Here is a 16,582-nt window from a genome sequence, read left to right as displayed (position 1 = left end):
AGCAAAACCGCAAACGCGCAAGCAAACACAAGCACAAACATAGGCGCAAACAAGTGTACGGGAAATAACAATTAAAATAATTATATTTGCATTAGCTTACATTAATTTGAACTTCAATTTAAAATTGAGGCAATCGAGCGGGAAAAACTACACGAGAACGCAGAATATATACATAGATGGGTATAGAATGTGGCCAAGGATTATCCCGATGCCATGTGTTTGCCTTAAGTTGGGGATGCTTATACATAATTTAGGGGGTAAATCGGTTACAACTACCGCACCCGCAGAAAGTTTGAGTTGAAAGCCTCTTAGGCACGGCCACGCCCCCTTGCCTTTACCCTTGCCCTTTCCAGGTTTTGTTAAAACTTTAAGTCAACTAAGCGGCTTACCTTTCGCACACACGCATACACGCACACTCGCATACATACCATCGCATCGCTCATACGCCACGTGCAACCAACAGGCTCTTTAGAGGAAACTCCACCTTAAGCTTTGCTTAAAACATACGCTTTATTTTTTATTTCGGGATAATTTTCACTTAACCTATGTACAGTTTAGTTTAGTTGTAGTGGTAGTCGTAGCTATAGTTAATTTATGCACTCACTTTGTATACATTTATCAAAAATACAATAGCAATTATTCATGGTTATTCTGTACAGTTTTTGAAACGCCGCCTACCCCTTTTTGAGCCGAGAGTTGATTGCCAGCGTTGTTTAGTTATGCCTTTTTCATCGTTATCGGATAATGCCTTAATTATTTACAAGTTACTCGTGCGGCAAACGAGCGGGCTTCTTACATGCTGTACTGATACCGCACATTGGAGGCCAACTGGGGGTTAAATAAGTGGGATAGTTTGTGGTTGGATAGTTTTTCGATGGATTATTCCGACATGATAGCTCACCTCAACGCCCACCAATCGCTCATCATACTCGCTGCTCGCCTGCATCGCCAGCTTGGCCTGCGAGTGCATAATCGCATCGGAAAGGGAGTCCCTTTGATATGTTGAGGAGCCCAGCATTCCGGGCACTCCGCCGGCGGATCCATTGGAACCTGGCGACTTTAGTTGCGTGGTTTTGTTGCGGCAAAAGAACTCCACGATGGCCACAATCACCGCCACCAGCAGGCCACCAATCAGGATGTAGTAGATACCGGCCACGTTGCTCAGCGAGAGCTCGTTGGGCGTGGAGGTCTCCTGGTCCAGGTTGCACTCGGTCTTGTCGAACCACCACTTGTTTCTAATCCGCAACAACTCACCGTTCTCCTTCAGCGTTAGCACGGCCTCGTTTAGACGTTTTCTATAGTTTAAGAGGTTAACAGCAGGCAGTTACATATCAAAACATTCTAGTATACAATCATAACATTTAAAAACCTGAAAAAACTATTATTAAAAACCTACCTCAATGGCGATCCTATGGGTGTGGCCACGCCAAATCCCTTCGTATCGATATTGCGGCCCACTTTCATTGTGTCGCACGGCGGCCTGGCATTTACATACTCGTTTTTGGGTGACTCCACCAGCAGGGCATACTTGCCCTTGGATTGCCGCACCCTTCGTATGCCCTCATCATAGGTGTGCACCGAATGGTGCTGATTGGCATTCATATACTCCCACATTTTATTGTGCAGACCGATTTGTGAGCGCTGCAAGTTAACTTATTTTCATAAAGGGGGGAAAACAAAAGAAGTAACTAGGTTTCGAGCTCACCCTGAAGAATTCCCAAGTGGAGCCGTGCAAAAGAGTGCCATAGTTCACCTCCGTTTGCATGGCCAAGTCCTCGGGCGTTTTGATGGGCGCCACCATGCGCTCCACTGTGAGAAAAGCGGCCAAGTTGGCGGTGTACGAGGATATCAAAATGATGGTGAAGAACCACCAGACGGCAGCTGCAATCCTTCCGGCAATCGAGGGGGGCGTAATATCGCAGCCCTGCTGCATGAAAGCAGCCAAGGAATACCAAAAGGAATTCAAAATAGTGAACTCATTAGGTGGAACTGGAGGCGAGTGCGATTGTGGTTCACTTAGCGTTGCACCACCAATAATTCCCGGTGGCTGCTGGGCAGTGGCATCCGCCTGTGGACGCCTCACAATGCGCCACTCGTAGGGTGGGAAACGTGTTACAAAATACAGCACAAAACTAACTCCCACATAGCTGAGAATCACGCTTATCTGAAAACGGTTATCATTGCATTATGATAAGAAATCAGGGAACATTTCTTACCCCCACAACTTACCCAAATTTCCTGGGATAGAGGATTCAGGAAACTAAACACTCCTGGTGTCTGTTTCACGGGCTTCTTGATCATAATGGATATGCCCAGGGTCATGAAGGGTTTGCTGAAGTCTATTACCCGTTCCCTTTCGGCTGTAATGGTCATGGCCGATATGGCTATATCCGCCTCCTTGCGGACCAGCTCACCCACCATGCCATCCCAGCCGCCAGGAGCATACTGATTCTCCGCACCATAGTTCCCATCCTGCACGAGGCGTATTTCATCTGTAAATGGATTGGTTATTTAAACTAACATATAATCTTAAAAGCGACTCTAGCACATAAGCAATCTAGAAATAGGTTATAAAAAGGAGTTATAAACAAAGCTCACATTTGATTCCCAGTTGAGCTGCGAGCATGTCGGCCAAGTCCTTGCAATATCCTTCAAAGCGATCATTGCCCACCAATGATTCGCCGTAGGTGTATTGCTTGAGCGACAGATAGGGCTCCTCCAGCAGGCTGGTCACGATGTACGTGTGATTCCGGTCGTAGTCTCCGGTGCTGGCCGACATGGAACGCGATGATGTCGCGTAGTTGTGGCTGTGGAGCGGAAGGAGTCCGGCGTCATCACGCCACTCGGCCACCTGCTGCAACGTGCTGTTCACGGACATCTCGACCACGTGCAGCGTGTAGTTGATGCGGCGTCCGTCCTCGTCGAAACGGATCTCACCCGACAAACCGTCGATTTCCACCTGGCAAATTAAGCAAGGAGAGCTCAGGTTATGCACGTGGCAAAAAAAATTACTAGTCTGCAAAGTCTTCTGTAAATCATTGGAAAATTTGAATAATTAACTTTGAATTTCCTCGGTTTTCTTAGAAAAAGTTTGAAGTCTCTAAGCATGTATAAGTTACCTTATTAATTGGAACATCACTCTTCCCTCCCATTTAGACATCATGTAACCTGGCTTGCACTCACCTTTCTCAGCACCCTGGATATTTTTTCACCCTGCTCCCAGGGCGTGACCCAGCCCTTGCTGGTGTTGCAATCGAGGAGGGCACTGGACTCGTTGGTGCCCGTGGCGGATGAGGAGGAGCTGCCTCCGTGGCTGCGGCGCTGCAGATGATTGGAACGGAACTGATCCGGCTTCTTGCGCAAAATGCGATTGAAGGCCTCGACGAGCACGAAAACCGCATCGTACATCAGTGCTGCCTGGGCCTGTTTGAAATCACAGAGAACGCAATGGCAACGGGAATGGAAACGGGAATGGAAAAAAAACTTGAGTTGCAGGCGAAACAAATCAATGACGGCTGACAATTTACCGAAATGGCCGGCAAGCTGTTGGCCCCCCCAGCGTTCTGGCTTTGGCTTTGGCCAGTCGGCTCCAAACGTTTCCGGCTGTCGTGGAAATCACGCACCGCCCTCCGATTAGAGTCGACAATCCGAAAGCCGGTGATGTTGATGGCCCCAAACTCGACCACATCGCTGGGCCAGTGGTTGTCCATGACCTGGGGCAGCGGAAAAAAATTGGTGGAAGTATTAGAACGACTGCAACGACTTTAAGATAACTGCTAATCTATACCTTTTAGATGAAAATCTAACTTAAAGTATATATTTATGACTTAATCAATTACATATTTTCTTTTATAAAACCATCTAGGATTTCTGGCAACAAAAGATACAAATAGTATTCAAGGCAAAGTATGAAGCCCACCTAAAATTTGAATATATTTCCAAGTTAACTTTCTTTGTATGTTTTCAGAGCTTCTCGAACCGTGTTGCATACGAAATACCCTTTTAAATCCCAAGTCCCGAGATTTAGCAGCATAAGGATTTGCGCAACCGGAAGCTAGCAATAATTCCTCATTAAAGTTTTCCCAGATGGGAAAGAGGGCCTCCACTTACCAGTCCGCTGAGCAGGTAATGATAGGTGCGCCGGCCCAGCTTGATGTCCCGCACATGCTGGACGATGATCTCTTTGGCCATTTCCGCCGGGCAGTCGAGCACGATGCGCTTTTTGCTAAAGCGACCCAAATCCTCCAGCGTGTGCAAAAATTCAATGGCCATCGTTACGTTGGCGATGCGTTTCACCATTTGCACACGGAACGTTTCATTTCCGGGCTTCAGTTCTTGATAGATTTGCTGCAGCCGTAGTAAGCCTGTGGGGCATCCGAAAGCGATTGTCGGTCAGTTGAACAAAGAGCTAAAAGTGGTGCTATTGTGTGTGTGTGTGTTTTTTTCTTGGTGGGCGTGGGTGTGGATTAAGGTGTTGTATCTGGGTATTTGGCGCCATAAAAAACACAATCTGATAATGCAGCGGACTGAAAGAATGACGGCTTTGCGTTTTATGATAATGCTACCAATCTATAAACAATTTCCAAGCTGAATGAATTTATACGAATAGATTTATCTTTCTCTCTTTCTGCGGGAAGCATGTGTCATTTAATCATATTCGCCATTCTTATTTTTTGCCCGCCGTCGAAACTGAAGCATCATGTCATCTTTCAATCTCACTCGCTCTTTTGAAAAACCCTCACAAGCCGCAAGGACGAAAGGAAATCGGAAAAAAATGTATATATTTTCACACGCCATTTGTTGCACGACCAATATGGCCCTCAATGTTGTTGTTGTCATTGATTTGCTGCCTGCATTGATTCGGCGAAAAATAAAAAAAAAGGAAAATGAAAATGAAAACAGTGGAAAAACAAACCCGCAACGGAGCAAAGGCAGGAGCAGTAAACACTCGCGTGGAAAGCGGAAACGGAAGTGCACACACAATTGAAGTACTTTTTTGTGGTGTGCTGGTAACATTTCAATAAATAGCAGCCACGACCAAAAACCAAAAAAAAAACATCCACATTGCGTGCGGGGCTGCTGTTTTATTGAATGTTTCCTATATAGTCGAGCAGGATCGATGGGGTGTAGCACTATCCTTCGGCATTCATGAATGCGCCAAAAAATATGCTACCAATTTGTCGCCGTGTGCAGCAGTTTCAGTTCAGCCATTTTGCACCCCAACCAGAGTCGAAGTGATAACAAGGCACAAAAGGCGTTGTTTGGGGCGTTGAACAAAGCAATAACAACAAACTGCTGACAGCGGCATTAAAATATAAAGTCCCGCTGTGGTGCTGGTTGTGCCTTTCGTTAACAATGTAAACGCCCGACTCGAAGTCGGCCAAAAAAGCGCAAAAAAAAATAATTTCTGGCTGCGGAATGGAAAATGGTTCGAAATGGAGGGCCTTCGCTACTCTGCAGAGCGAGGCAAGTGCTGCTGCGGCATTTCCTTTTCCTGCAACGAATGCCAGCGGCAACAATGTCGGCCTACTTTTCGGCGCCGAGGCAAATATTAAAAAATGGCCCAAAAAGGCAAAATAATAATAATGTTAAGGCAGTAGCGCGCGGGCAGCAGTTGCATAAAGTCATAAATTTTATTTCACACAGAGTCATTAACACATGACACACACACACACTCTCATACACACACAAACACACTCATACACCGACTTACAACGGCGTGTGAACTCATTATAATGGAGACAGAACGCGAAAGGAAAAAATCACTGCGGCGTATACGTAATATGAGATTTTTTACAGAGCCTCCTGTGTATCTGTGTGTGTGTGTGTGTTCGTCTCTGTCTTTTGCTCCATCTGATGTCTTCATCTTTGGCCGTAATTGTTGCCGTCGTCGTATTGTCCCACGTAGACGGCAGGAAATTGCTTTGAAATAAATTTCAATACAACAAAAAGCAGCCTAAGACCCAAAGCATATATGCACACACACACACACACGTACAAAGAGCGGGTAAACTCGAGCATATGTGTGTGCGTCGAACATCCCCGCGTGTCCGTGTGTGCGTGTGTCCTTCTCCAGGCTGCTTAAGCCCGTTGAGGAGCCACTCGAAAGAGCGCTCTTGAAGGCACTCGAGCGCCCTGTCTGCCGAGCCCTTTTCCCCTTTTTCTCTCTTTCCTTTTTTTTAGCAGGCGCACGGGGCTCTTTGTGCCGCTTATTTAATTACATATTAGCAGAAATGAAAAGACACGAGCTCGAGGTCGCTGGATTAAAAATAAAGTGGAACAGGGGTAGCACATAGAAAAGGAAATGGCTAAAATTAACATGGGCAAAGTGAGAAATCCAAAGTCACCATCTGGTTACAGAAACTTTAAGCCATTAAGCCTTTAAGTTAAAAGAAATGAGAAGTTACTTTTTTTTTAAAAGAATAAAATGTATATTTTTGTAAGAGAACTACACTTTTTCATTGATTGTAATTAAGTTACATTACTACAATAGGTAAGACTTTATTCCACCCTCGCACTGGCACACTTAATCCCAAGCGAAAACATTGCCATAACCGCTACTTAAATCCACTCACAGCCTTATTTGTTTATGGCAAATGAAAGTCAAATGAAATGAAATCGAAACACAAAGGCACCAAATGGGCAAACAAACAAGTCGGGGAGATAATGTGTGCCTGAATTTCGTTGTGAAGGATGGGAAGATGATATATATACATATTACATATGTATGTGTAGGGCTGGTATACTCACCATCGTGCGAGTCGTAGAGATAAATAATGCTCTGCCAGCCGTAGTACTGGATGGTATCGATAATCGCCTGATGATAATCCGGACGCATGCTGATAGCGAAATCCAGGAGACCCGACGACGGCGTGAGCACCTAAAAGTATGCAAAACAAAAGCGTGGCCCTCATGAACTGGCGGCTATAACAATGTATAATGCGCACGCTACATGAAGCAATAATAAAATGAAACGCGTTTCCGCTTTGCGCCCCCGCCAGCGACATGCATGTAAGTTTATGTAGGGTGGCCACATCGGAGGGGGCAGGGGGCAGGGTGTTCGGGAGGCGGTAAGGCGGTAGGGCGACGCCAACAAGCAGATACATTCAAGAAGATACATGCACAGGGATACACACAGATACTCGTTGTCCCTGAGCTCAACATACAAGAACAGTGGCAGAAACTGAACAATAATTATCGAATTAAATATTATGTCACTACAAATAGCTGTTAAGGATATTTATCGTTAATTGTATCATAAGGATATATATTTCCTATGTTATAATTTCTCTAACTTCTTAGTTCTATATATCTAAATGTGCCTTGTAATGGCTTTCAAATCAAAGGAGGTTTTTACAAACACTCTGCGTTTTCTTATAATTTAAAGTACAATGCAATTTATTCCTGACCAACTTTCATAATTTTTCTCTGTGTACAACAGCGCCGCGAGGAGCACGCAAATGCGCAGTCAGTATGTGCGAATCTCGGAATGTGTGTGCTGGTGTTTTCCTAGCTGGCGCTGGAGTTGGAGCTGGTGAGTCGGGGGATGCCACTGCTTTCCTGCCTCCAGTTGCTCCTCCAGTTGTGGACTCTGCCCCCGCCGCCATATCTTGATTTATGGTGATTGAAATAAAAGAGGCCAAGAGCGTGTCATAAATTTTTTCGTTCTCAGTGTTGGAGTCCCAGTCGCTCGTCGTTCGCCGCCCGTTTGGCATTGTCTTCCGGATGGCGAAGCGTTTGGCTTTCTGTTTCGCCAAGTGACAACAACAGCAACAGTCGGTAACAACAACTAGAACAACAACAACAACTGTTGTCCGCTTTGTTTGCCGTTGGTAGTAAATTTTCTTCAAATTACAATTATTATGATTTGTGCTTTGGCTTTGATTTAGTGCACTGTCTGAGGGCACAGCGAACACACACAATTGGGCACTGTTTTGAACTGTGAACTGTGAACCGGCTACGACACCCAGTGCTCCACTTTATGCAATGACTTCATTTCTACAAAATGGTTTCGGATTAGCTGGGGAATTTTTGCTCTTTTTCCCTGGCCTGTGTGTGTTACAATCGCCAGCTAATGCGATTGGGTAATTGAAAATCTAAAACTGTTTGGGGACTCTTGGATGTGAGTTGTAATAAAAACCCGTTCGGTTGTGGACAAAAGGGCTAAATCGTAAAATCTTTTTATAATTCCTACGTGTTGTTGTCCTTGTTATTTTACACTTAGGATCCGGTCACAAAATCCTACATTCAAGATAGCTCTGGCAAAAATCGATAAAGGCACAGGCTTTAACACCACAATAGTTTTGAGTCTCACACAAATCTAAATGTAAACCCCTTAAATAATGAGTTTTATGTAAAAATTGCAGCACAACACCCTTCACTTTAAAATAAGAAATGCTCGAAAAAGTTACTCATTCTTCAATGTTTTATTCTCTGTTGTTTGACATCGTTTAATGTCCGACTTCATTAGGCAGCCAGGCGCACAATTAAATATTTGACTACCTCCCACTGGCACTAATATGTGTTGGCACTTTGAAAACTTTCCCTTTGTTCCATCAACCTTTTGGCCAACTTGATTAACGCATAACTGAGTTAACCACACGCCCCAGCCAAACCACCTGCCCTATCGCTCACAAAAAAACCGCAAAATGTAAATAATTGCGCACAGTGACTCTGAAATCAATTACATATGACAGTTTTCCTTCTTCTTTTTGCCCCTCCAGCTGCATGCATCACTACTACTACTACTACTAGTTTATGTACCAATGGGTATGGAACTTACCTTCTCGGGAAACCAGGGCGTCACAAATGGCATTTGGAACGTATTCGAGTAGGAGTGCAATGTGTCAAAGGAGTCCGGCGATACGGCGCCCAGCATTGAGTATACTCCGCGCGAGAATTGATTGCAAACTGTAGGTTACAGTAATAAATTCGTTTTGTGTTTTTTCTTTTTTTCTTTTTCTACGCTTTTTTCACGTTTTCAATGGCAGAGTGGGTGGAAAATTGATGGTGAGTGTGTGGGTGGTTGGGTGGTTTGGTTGGGAAATCGCAGTGAAATGGAGGAGGGATCGGAGACAGTGTCTAGGTCGCACAATTAAATTGCAGCTTTGAGTGCGGAGTGGAGACGTAAAGTAAAACCAATTTTCAATAAAAAATGCACATAATTAATGGGGCACCAGGTATTGTGTAATGGTGTCTTTTTCTCTTTTCCGATGAGGGATTGCTTGGTAAAAAAAAAAAAAAACACATACTCAGGCGGGATAATTTGAATGCATCCGCTGTGTTGATGACATCGACATACGCCTGCAATTCGAAGCGTCGAGAGCTCACATTCAGATTGTGATTGAGCATTGCATATTTAAATGCTGATTGCACATCATCCGTTCCCTGTTCGAAGATTGCACCTGCGGATAGATAGGGATAGAAAAATATATGAAAAATAAATAAATAACAGGGGAAATAGAAGAGGGGTTCAGCGACAGTGAGAATATTTTTGCTTCGTTAAATATTTAGGCAGCTTTTGACACGGTCCTGTTAATATTAAACGAAAAAGCGCACAGAGCAAATATGTACACAAATGATAGCATAATGTCACACACCCACACAAAGGCACCCGGCTCACACAGATACTTACACACCCACACACACACACCACACACCTGCAAGTAGCGAGGAAAGCCGCCCCGACAGGCAACAACAAAAAGCGCAAACGAAGTGTTGATGCAGCAATTTTGTGCTGCGCTTTTGCATGGCACCTGAACACAGGTAGCACCTACATATATACATACTCGTATGCCAGCAAGGATCCCCCATCTCCAGCCCAATTTCAGTCGCCATGGCGAAGCCCGGATTTGAGTGCAAGCCAGTCAGCATGACTGTCACATTAGCAGCCACCAACCAGATATACATATATATATATATATTTGGGTGGGAATTGCGGAGCATGGGGCCAAAATGACTGCAGGTGCAATGACTGAACGCCATCGTGTAATAAAAATAAGGTGGCAAAAAAAGCAGGAAAGCGTAAAATAAAATGTAGTGCAACTAGGCAAGTCGTTCTTGCAGCGACTTTCGACGCCAAATCGGGAATTTGGTGAGTGGGTACATTGAAAATGCAAAGAATATTCCAGCCAGCTCCTGAATGAGACTCATCATACATTTTCGATGCTATATTAAATATTACTTATATTATGTAGACCAAGAGTAATCATAATGAAATTTAATGATTTAGCACCTGCTCTTATTAATACACTTAATTCATAAAACATTCAGCCTTCAATGAAGTATTTTGAGGTATAGCAACATTTAATAGACTAAATTGTTTCAATTTATAAACACACAAGCACATTAATGTAAACATCAAAAGGAAAACAAGCGAAACGAAATAAATAGTAACTACTTTGCTTATGCAGCAGTTTTACAACTTTTCAACTTGAAGAAGTTTCTTCCAAATTGCAAACCAAACTACTAACCAAAGCTATTAATATACAAAAAGCATAAAAAAGTAATCAAAAACGTAACAAAAAACTTTAAGAATATTTAAAAAGTAGTTTGTATAATAAAAAAGCTAATAAAGTTTATGATTGCAAATATGTGTCAGATTATAAGGAAAAACCTACCACAACATACCCATACCTATTTAGCAATATTAGAGAAAAATTTCTATGGAATTAAAGAATGCAATAAAAAGAAATGAAAAAAAAGAATGAAATAATATAGCCTATATGTAACACTCATTGTTATGGCCCTGAGGAGGAAGTCCAGTTTGCGACGTGTGAAGTATATTGAACATAAAATTCAACTGAAAATCATGCTGCATACTCTGAGCCGAAAACAGGACGAGGCGAGAAAGGTCAGGGATAATCTTTGGGCATCAGCCATACCCAATTTCCCCAACGAGCCAGGGCAGGAAACTGAGGAATATATTCCGGGAATCACATGGCAAAGGACATGGGACAAAAACAGGAGCTGAAGCAGGAGCAGGAGCAGCACATTTTGGCCAAATCCCAGCTGCAAGTGCAGTGTAAGTGACAATTTCTACTGCTGCTCCTGCTGCTGCTCCTTTTTCCTATCCACATGAAAGTACAAGGATACTTGGTAGCTTGGTGGCTCCTTTGGCGACGCTTTTGAGACTCACCTAATGGTATTTTCTCGGTTAACGATGCCGCCTGTTGTTGCTGTTGGGCTGAACTGAATTCCGGCCAGAAAATGCTGCTGGCGCATATAAAATGTAAATATGCCAAGAATTTTAGCCTCGAATGCATTTTGCGCTGGTAGATTGTTGCAACTATTTCGCCAAGTTTTTCCACTTTGAGTTTCGAGCACAATGAAGTGTATTTGCTGGTTAAATTGGTTTTGCCATCACGCAAAACGTTGCACTTTATTTTGTTTGCTTCAACTTTTATTGACTAAATTTTTGTAATTTCCTTTATTTAAGCTCGCATTAATGGTTTTATTTTATGTGTTACACAGTTTTGTTTGTTTGGGCAACTTTTCTTTGGGGGCAGTTAATAAAATGCTTTTGTTTATTTTTGCAGCTTTATTTAATTCCACTATTGTTTGTATTGGATTTATTTATTTAGCCTAAAGGACTTGACTTCTTTTTCGGGGATTTTGATTTATATTTGCACATGCTTTTCTCGCTTTAATTCGCCTGGGCTCGTTGGCCTTTAACTTCGGGTTCGATAAGGGATTTCTGGGATTTCACTGCCGAATTCCAAGTCAGAAGAAAATCGGAAAATCAACGTTCGACACTGTTCATCCGCTCACTTCAACCAAACGGACACGCGTTGTAATCAGCACTAAAAACTCCTAAGCTGGCCAGTAATACGAGGCTCCGGAAAAACCCGGCGACACAACCACAATGTCGCCTTGTGGTCCGGGTTACTGGGAGCGTGAAAAGCCGAGAGAATCGCCCAAGGGATGCTGTGCTCTTTGTACTAAACGCCTGAGTTTTCCCGCTCTCTCAGGAGTCTGCAAAACAGAGAGAGCGAGAGAGAGAGTGGAAATGAGAGAAAGCCAGCGAGAGTGGTGGAAAATGAGAGCCGGATGCTGTAACTGACCTACTGCATTTTGGCCACCACACAAGTTGCAGGTTACTGGTTAAATGTTTGTTTACGTTATGCCTGCGTTTTTGGGCTGCATAATTGATAACAACAGCTTGGGAGGCGGGCGCGGAAAAGTGGGCGTGAACTCGATGGGTGCAAGAGCGGAGATTTTCGGGTTTTTCCTACGCGCCGTCGCGTTTTTATTTTGTTGGTAATTACGAATGATTTGGACGAACAATCCTTTTAACAAATCTCATTACGTTGTCAATTACGCGCCATTACCAACAAGGACGACTTTCCTTTCGGCTTGGCGTACTAAAATCTCATTAACAGGCTTTAATTTTCCAAACAAACTTAAGTGCGCCAAGGCTGGAGGAGCTCATCCAGCGGAATTTCTAACTGGCGCTGTTATTACCAGAAAAGGCGGAGCATCTTGGTAGTTTTATAATGCCTCTATGGGTATGCAAATTCATCGATGCTTAAATAAGTCCAAGTTTGAGGAGAAAAGTTATTTTATCTAGGAACAATAAGATTGTTGTAATCAACTTTTAAATATACTCATAAGTATATTTTAAAAACTAATGTGTTGCGAAAGGGATCAAAGAATTTGTATATACATGTACATATGTTAATTGGGTTGTTAAGTTTTTATATGTGCTTATGGTACCAAAATCCATATTACTCTATATAAAACGAATGCTATATCATCATGAGCCATAGCTACTCCTAGCTGGCGACCCATATTGTCGCCTTATCGTGGCGTACGAGATCGTCATAATCTGTAATTAGTTTATAATGCGCACAGGAAGTGTGAGCGAGGAAATGGCAGGGGCAGGACAATGCCGACAACTCACGACTTAACCTTTCAGTTGGGAGGCAAACTGCGATTAGGGGCCAAGTCGATAAACATAAAAGTTAATGGTGAAATTTTTTAATTAAGAAAATCAATGAATATTTTTTCTCCTACTTCTCGTTTATTTTCCTCCTTTTTTCCCATGACTGCATTATGGGTATTTAGCTGCTCAGCTTCCATTGCCATTTCCTCCACTTTGGATGGCACCATTTAAACATTTATGACTTGCGATTTTCACGACTCTCGAGGATAATGGAAAGCACGAGGGAACGGGGAAAAAATACGCCTTTAGAGAGATTTGCCTTTTTTCTATTGTATTTAATAAGCTTAAAAACAAACTTGCTGTCGTGCAATTATTAAATGCAAACGTACATACATTTTAATTGGCTTTTTTTTTGTTTTGCTCTGGCTATTTAATTATGAATCAGAATTTATGCGGATGCCTAAGTCAACAGAGTTTAAAGCGTTTAATTAAATCGCAAAAATAGAATCGCTTTAAGCCGCAACAAAATCAAAGCCGCAAGTACAAAGATAAATAAGTGGCATTGTCGGTTTCATTTCCGGCTGCAACATTTGCATTCAAATCGCTGTGGCTGTATGGTGGTTACTCGCCGTCTATGTCGTTGTAAGCGGTATATAAGTAGACTTCCAACTGGTTTTATATTTAGGCGTTTGCCTCTGCTTAAAAGCACAGAAAGAGGGCAATAAAAAGCAGCACGCCGCGGCTTGCGAAATCTAAGGCAAAAAGGGGGTGGTGGCCTTGGAGGGGGTTTGGATTTGTGGGTGGCACTCCCACTTAACAACAGCTGTCGCTTCCGCAGCACCATCCACCACCCACCACCCCATTTGTATTGGCTGCCACGAGTTGGCCTCGACTGTCTTTCAGTTTCTCACTTCATCAGTTACACCAAAAAGGAGACTCTACAATAAATTTCGCTGATTGCTTCCGTTCTTTCCCATTTTTTTTTTTTTCGGCTGCCGCTTCGCATCTACGCTGGCTCATTTTTTATGCCGCTTGATAAAGTAATATCCGTTTTAGGTTCGCTTGGTTGTACGTCCTGCCAACTAGACCTTACAGCACTTTGGCGGACTTTACAATACCCTCAGGCCCCCAAGAAAGTGGTAGAAAGTCAGTTTGAAGCACTGGCGGTGGAGTTTATGTGGCAATATGCAAATGGTGGGGCATATTAAAATATGAAGTACTGTAGAGCCAAGAAAATCCACAATAAAAATAAGATTCTAAGGCTTATAAAATATCATATAAAAATTTCTCTTATATAGAGTAATTACCGAGGCAAATTTAATATTCCCAAGAGCAAAATATAGAATTAATTAAAGTGATAATCCCTTCAACAAATTAACTTATTAATGTTTCGCTGCATTAAAATAACGGACAATTTGTACCGAAATATATTAAAAGTACTCTATAAATAAGCGCAATTAAATGAAAATGAGTTAAAACAGCTTCCTATGTATTTAAAAATGAATAATGTGTTAAAAACTTCAAAAGAGTCCCCATAAACCGCATTTGCCGCAACTTGGGCTGAATAATTAAGGGGTATTAACTTCAAGGTATACAAAAAATGTCAGTTGCTGCAAGTAATGTGCCAACTTTGGGCTATAATTTGGTCGTCCTTACCCCCCTGGCCGCTCCCCTGCCCCTTAAAAGCTGCAGCAGTTTTGTGGGTCTAACACAGATTTGTGGCCTTGGCTTTTTCGGTGGAGAGTACGGTCCATGGGGCGTATGCGTCATATCAGCACACGCATACGCCGTGTAGGTCAATGCTGTTGGACCAAAACGAGAGTTTGCGAGTGTGTGGCTCTGTCCATGTGTGTGTGTGTGTGTGTGTGTACTGGTGTAGGTGTAATTGAAACTTCCGCTTTGGTCAGTTAGCGCAATTTAGCAAGCTGCAAAAAAGTTAGGCACGGCTGAAGTAACAGGCAAAGTGCAAAGTCCATTGCAGCTACTTGGCTTTCATTTCAATTTAAACTTTGGCAAGCTAAAGCCAGCATACCACACCACACCACACACATGTGTGTACAGCGTACACTTGGCTTACACATGGACACACGCAGTCATGGAGAGTGAAAATTATTTTAAATTATTTATTTCACAACAATTTTCATTAGGTGGCCAACCTGCAATGCAGGTTACCCGCTTTTCCGCATGCACCTTTGCCACACTCCTTGCCACACGCTCGGCACTAATTCACTTTTGCTGATTTCTGTGAAAAAAAAAATATATGCGAAAAATGCCTTGAGAGGTTTGGGTGGTTCTGTGCACTCATGTTTCATATATGAAATAATTATATGTGCGGTCAGCACAGTCGCTGGCAAAAGGCCGCCGACTGGCTGCGGGCAGTGCAGCATTTTCCCTGGCAGCTTCTAAAAAATATAGGGGGACAAAGAGAAAAAAAAATATATAAAATTTGTGGCACTGCTACATGGTCCATGTTTCTGCTGCATAACTTTTGCGGAGATTTCCCTCAACTGAGGGACGACACGCCCCCTCCATTTTGTTGCCCCCAGGGCCACTGTCATCGTCTATGTGCAAAATTAGTGGCCAGCTAGCAAGATGTAAACGCAACAAAAAACGCCAAAGGAAAATGCAACTGGCTAAAGGTTAACAAGCGTCAGACAGGCCACCAGCAAACCCTGGGAATTACCCTCTGGCAGCAGAGTAAAAAAAAGAAACACATCAACGAAAATAAATAAAAGAACTTATAATTTTTGGCCACCACACACACAGAAACCGTAAAAATGGGTGAAAAAGAGTCTGGCCAAAAGAGGAATGTTAATGAAAAGCAAGCGTGAAATAAAATCATAAATTTTCCAGTGGGGGAGTGAAAAATGCTAGTTTTCCACAGCGGGTTGTTGTTATTTGTATGTTGTTTTGTTATTATATGGCATTTGTATGCACATGCCAACGAGATGGAGAGTTGGAGGAATAGGAATACTTAGAGCTAGAGCTGGGAATTGGACTCGGGTGAGTGCATTTGCGGTAAGCCCCCGAATGCATACAATGATAATGTTATACTTGGCGAAAGTGCTAGTATGTGTGTGTGGCTTGGCCAGGATTTGCCCCCAGTGAAGTCCTGTCCAGAGTCCTGTCCAGCGTCTAGACTTGGTCAGCTAAGCTGGCGCTGCGATTCGATGAGTAGTTGTCATAGAAATGGGTGGGGGGACTGGAATGCGGATGAAGTTGATGAGGGTTAGAATGAGCAAAAGTGAAAGATAGCCCTGACTTGGGATGGGATGTGTGTATTTAGGGAAAGTTGAATTAATAACACAGAATTCCGCAGGAAAAGGGCTGGATGTGTTCCTTTTATGTTAAGTCCTGTAATAGATTTGTATTTCGTAGTAGCCACTCGTCACTCAAACAATCCGAGACCATCTCAAATGAAATATATAACCGACTTTATAATATTGTCAGGTCAGCTTTTTAGCGGTTTGAAACTTTGCTAACATTCAGGCTTATTAGGACTCAAACCTTTTAGTGAGCTTTTGAACCGCATTCGTCACTAGAATATTTGCTAAAAGCAATCAAAATTTTTAAACTTCACCAATGATTGTTTTAAAATACTTAAAACATTTTTTGCACAAAATGTCCCATCGATTAAAAATCGTGTTGAAATATTTTAGAAAATTGTGTACATCTTTATTATTTCTTTAACTACCTTTT

At 42.8% G+C, this 16,582-nt stretch overlaps 1 protein-coding gene and 1 long non-coding RNA gene across 2 annotated transcripts; one reads left to right on the top strand and one right to left on the bottom strand.

The window, feature by feature from the left end:
• Positions 1 to 485: 485 nt before the first annotated feature.
• On the bottom strand, positions 486 to 11,805 carry LOC6533219 (glutamate receptor 1). Its single transcript, XM_002093909.4, has 13 exons — positions 11,138 to 11,805; positions 9,252 to 9,404; positions 8,783 to 8,910; positions 6,751 to 6,880; positions 4,111 to 4,364; positions 3,528 to 3,713; positions 3,184 to 3,423; positions 2,599 to 2,959; positions 2,230 to 2,492; positions 1,706 to 2,164; positions 1,397 to 1,641; positions 902 to 1,295; positions 486 to 828 (listed from the first exon to the last, which is right to left on the bottom strand). The coding sequence occupies exons 1-13, from the start codon at positions 11,262 to 11,264 to the stop codon at positions 793 to 795; spliced, it is 2,976 nt and encodes a 991-aa protein (XP_002093945.1). The 5' UTR covers positions 11,265 to 11,805; the 3' UTR covers positions 486 to 792.
• Positions 7,138 to 8,943, top strand: LOC26534840. Its single transcript, XR_005561102.2, has 2 exons — positions 7,138 to 7,832; positions 8,724 to 8,943. It is a non-coding gene; the product is annotated as an uncharacterized LOC26534840 (long non-coding RNA).
• Positions 11,806 to 16,582: the final 4,777 nt, after the last annotated feature.

The sequence above is a fragment of the Drosophila yakuba genome, chromosome 3L, assembly GCF_016746365.2.
Source record: "Drosophila yakuba strain Tai18E2 chromosome 3L, Prin_Dyak_Tai18E2_2.1, whole genome shotgun sequence".
Lineage (NCBI taxonomy): Eukaryota > Metazoa > Arthropoda > Insecta > Diptera > Drosophilidae > Drosophila > Drosophila yakuba.
Note: the sequence above shows the minus strand (reverse complement) of the source record. Positions and strands in the feature narration are given on the sequence as shown.

Coding starts and splice junctions, on each gene's coding strand:
- LOC6533219 (XM_002093909.4), bottom strand. CDS start 11,264: ATGCATTCGAGGCTAAAATTCTTGGCATATTTACATTTTATATGCGCC. Junction 9,405..11,137: donor AACCGAGAAAATACCATTAG/GTGAGTCTCAAA, acceptor ATCTATCCGCAG/GTGCAATCTTCGAACAGGGA. Junction 1,642..1,705: donor CCACTTGGGAATTCTTCAGG/GTGAGCTCGAAA, acceptor GTTAACTTGCAG/CGCTCACAAATCGGTCTGCA.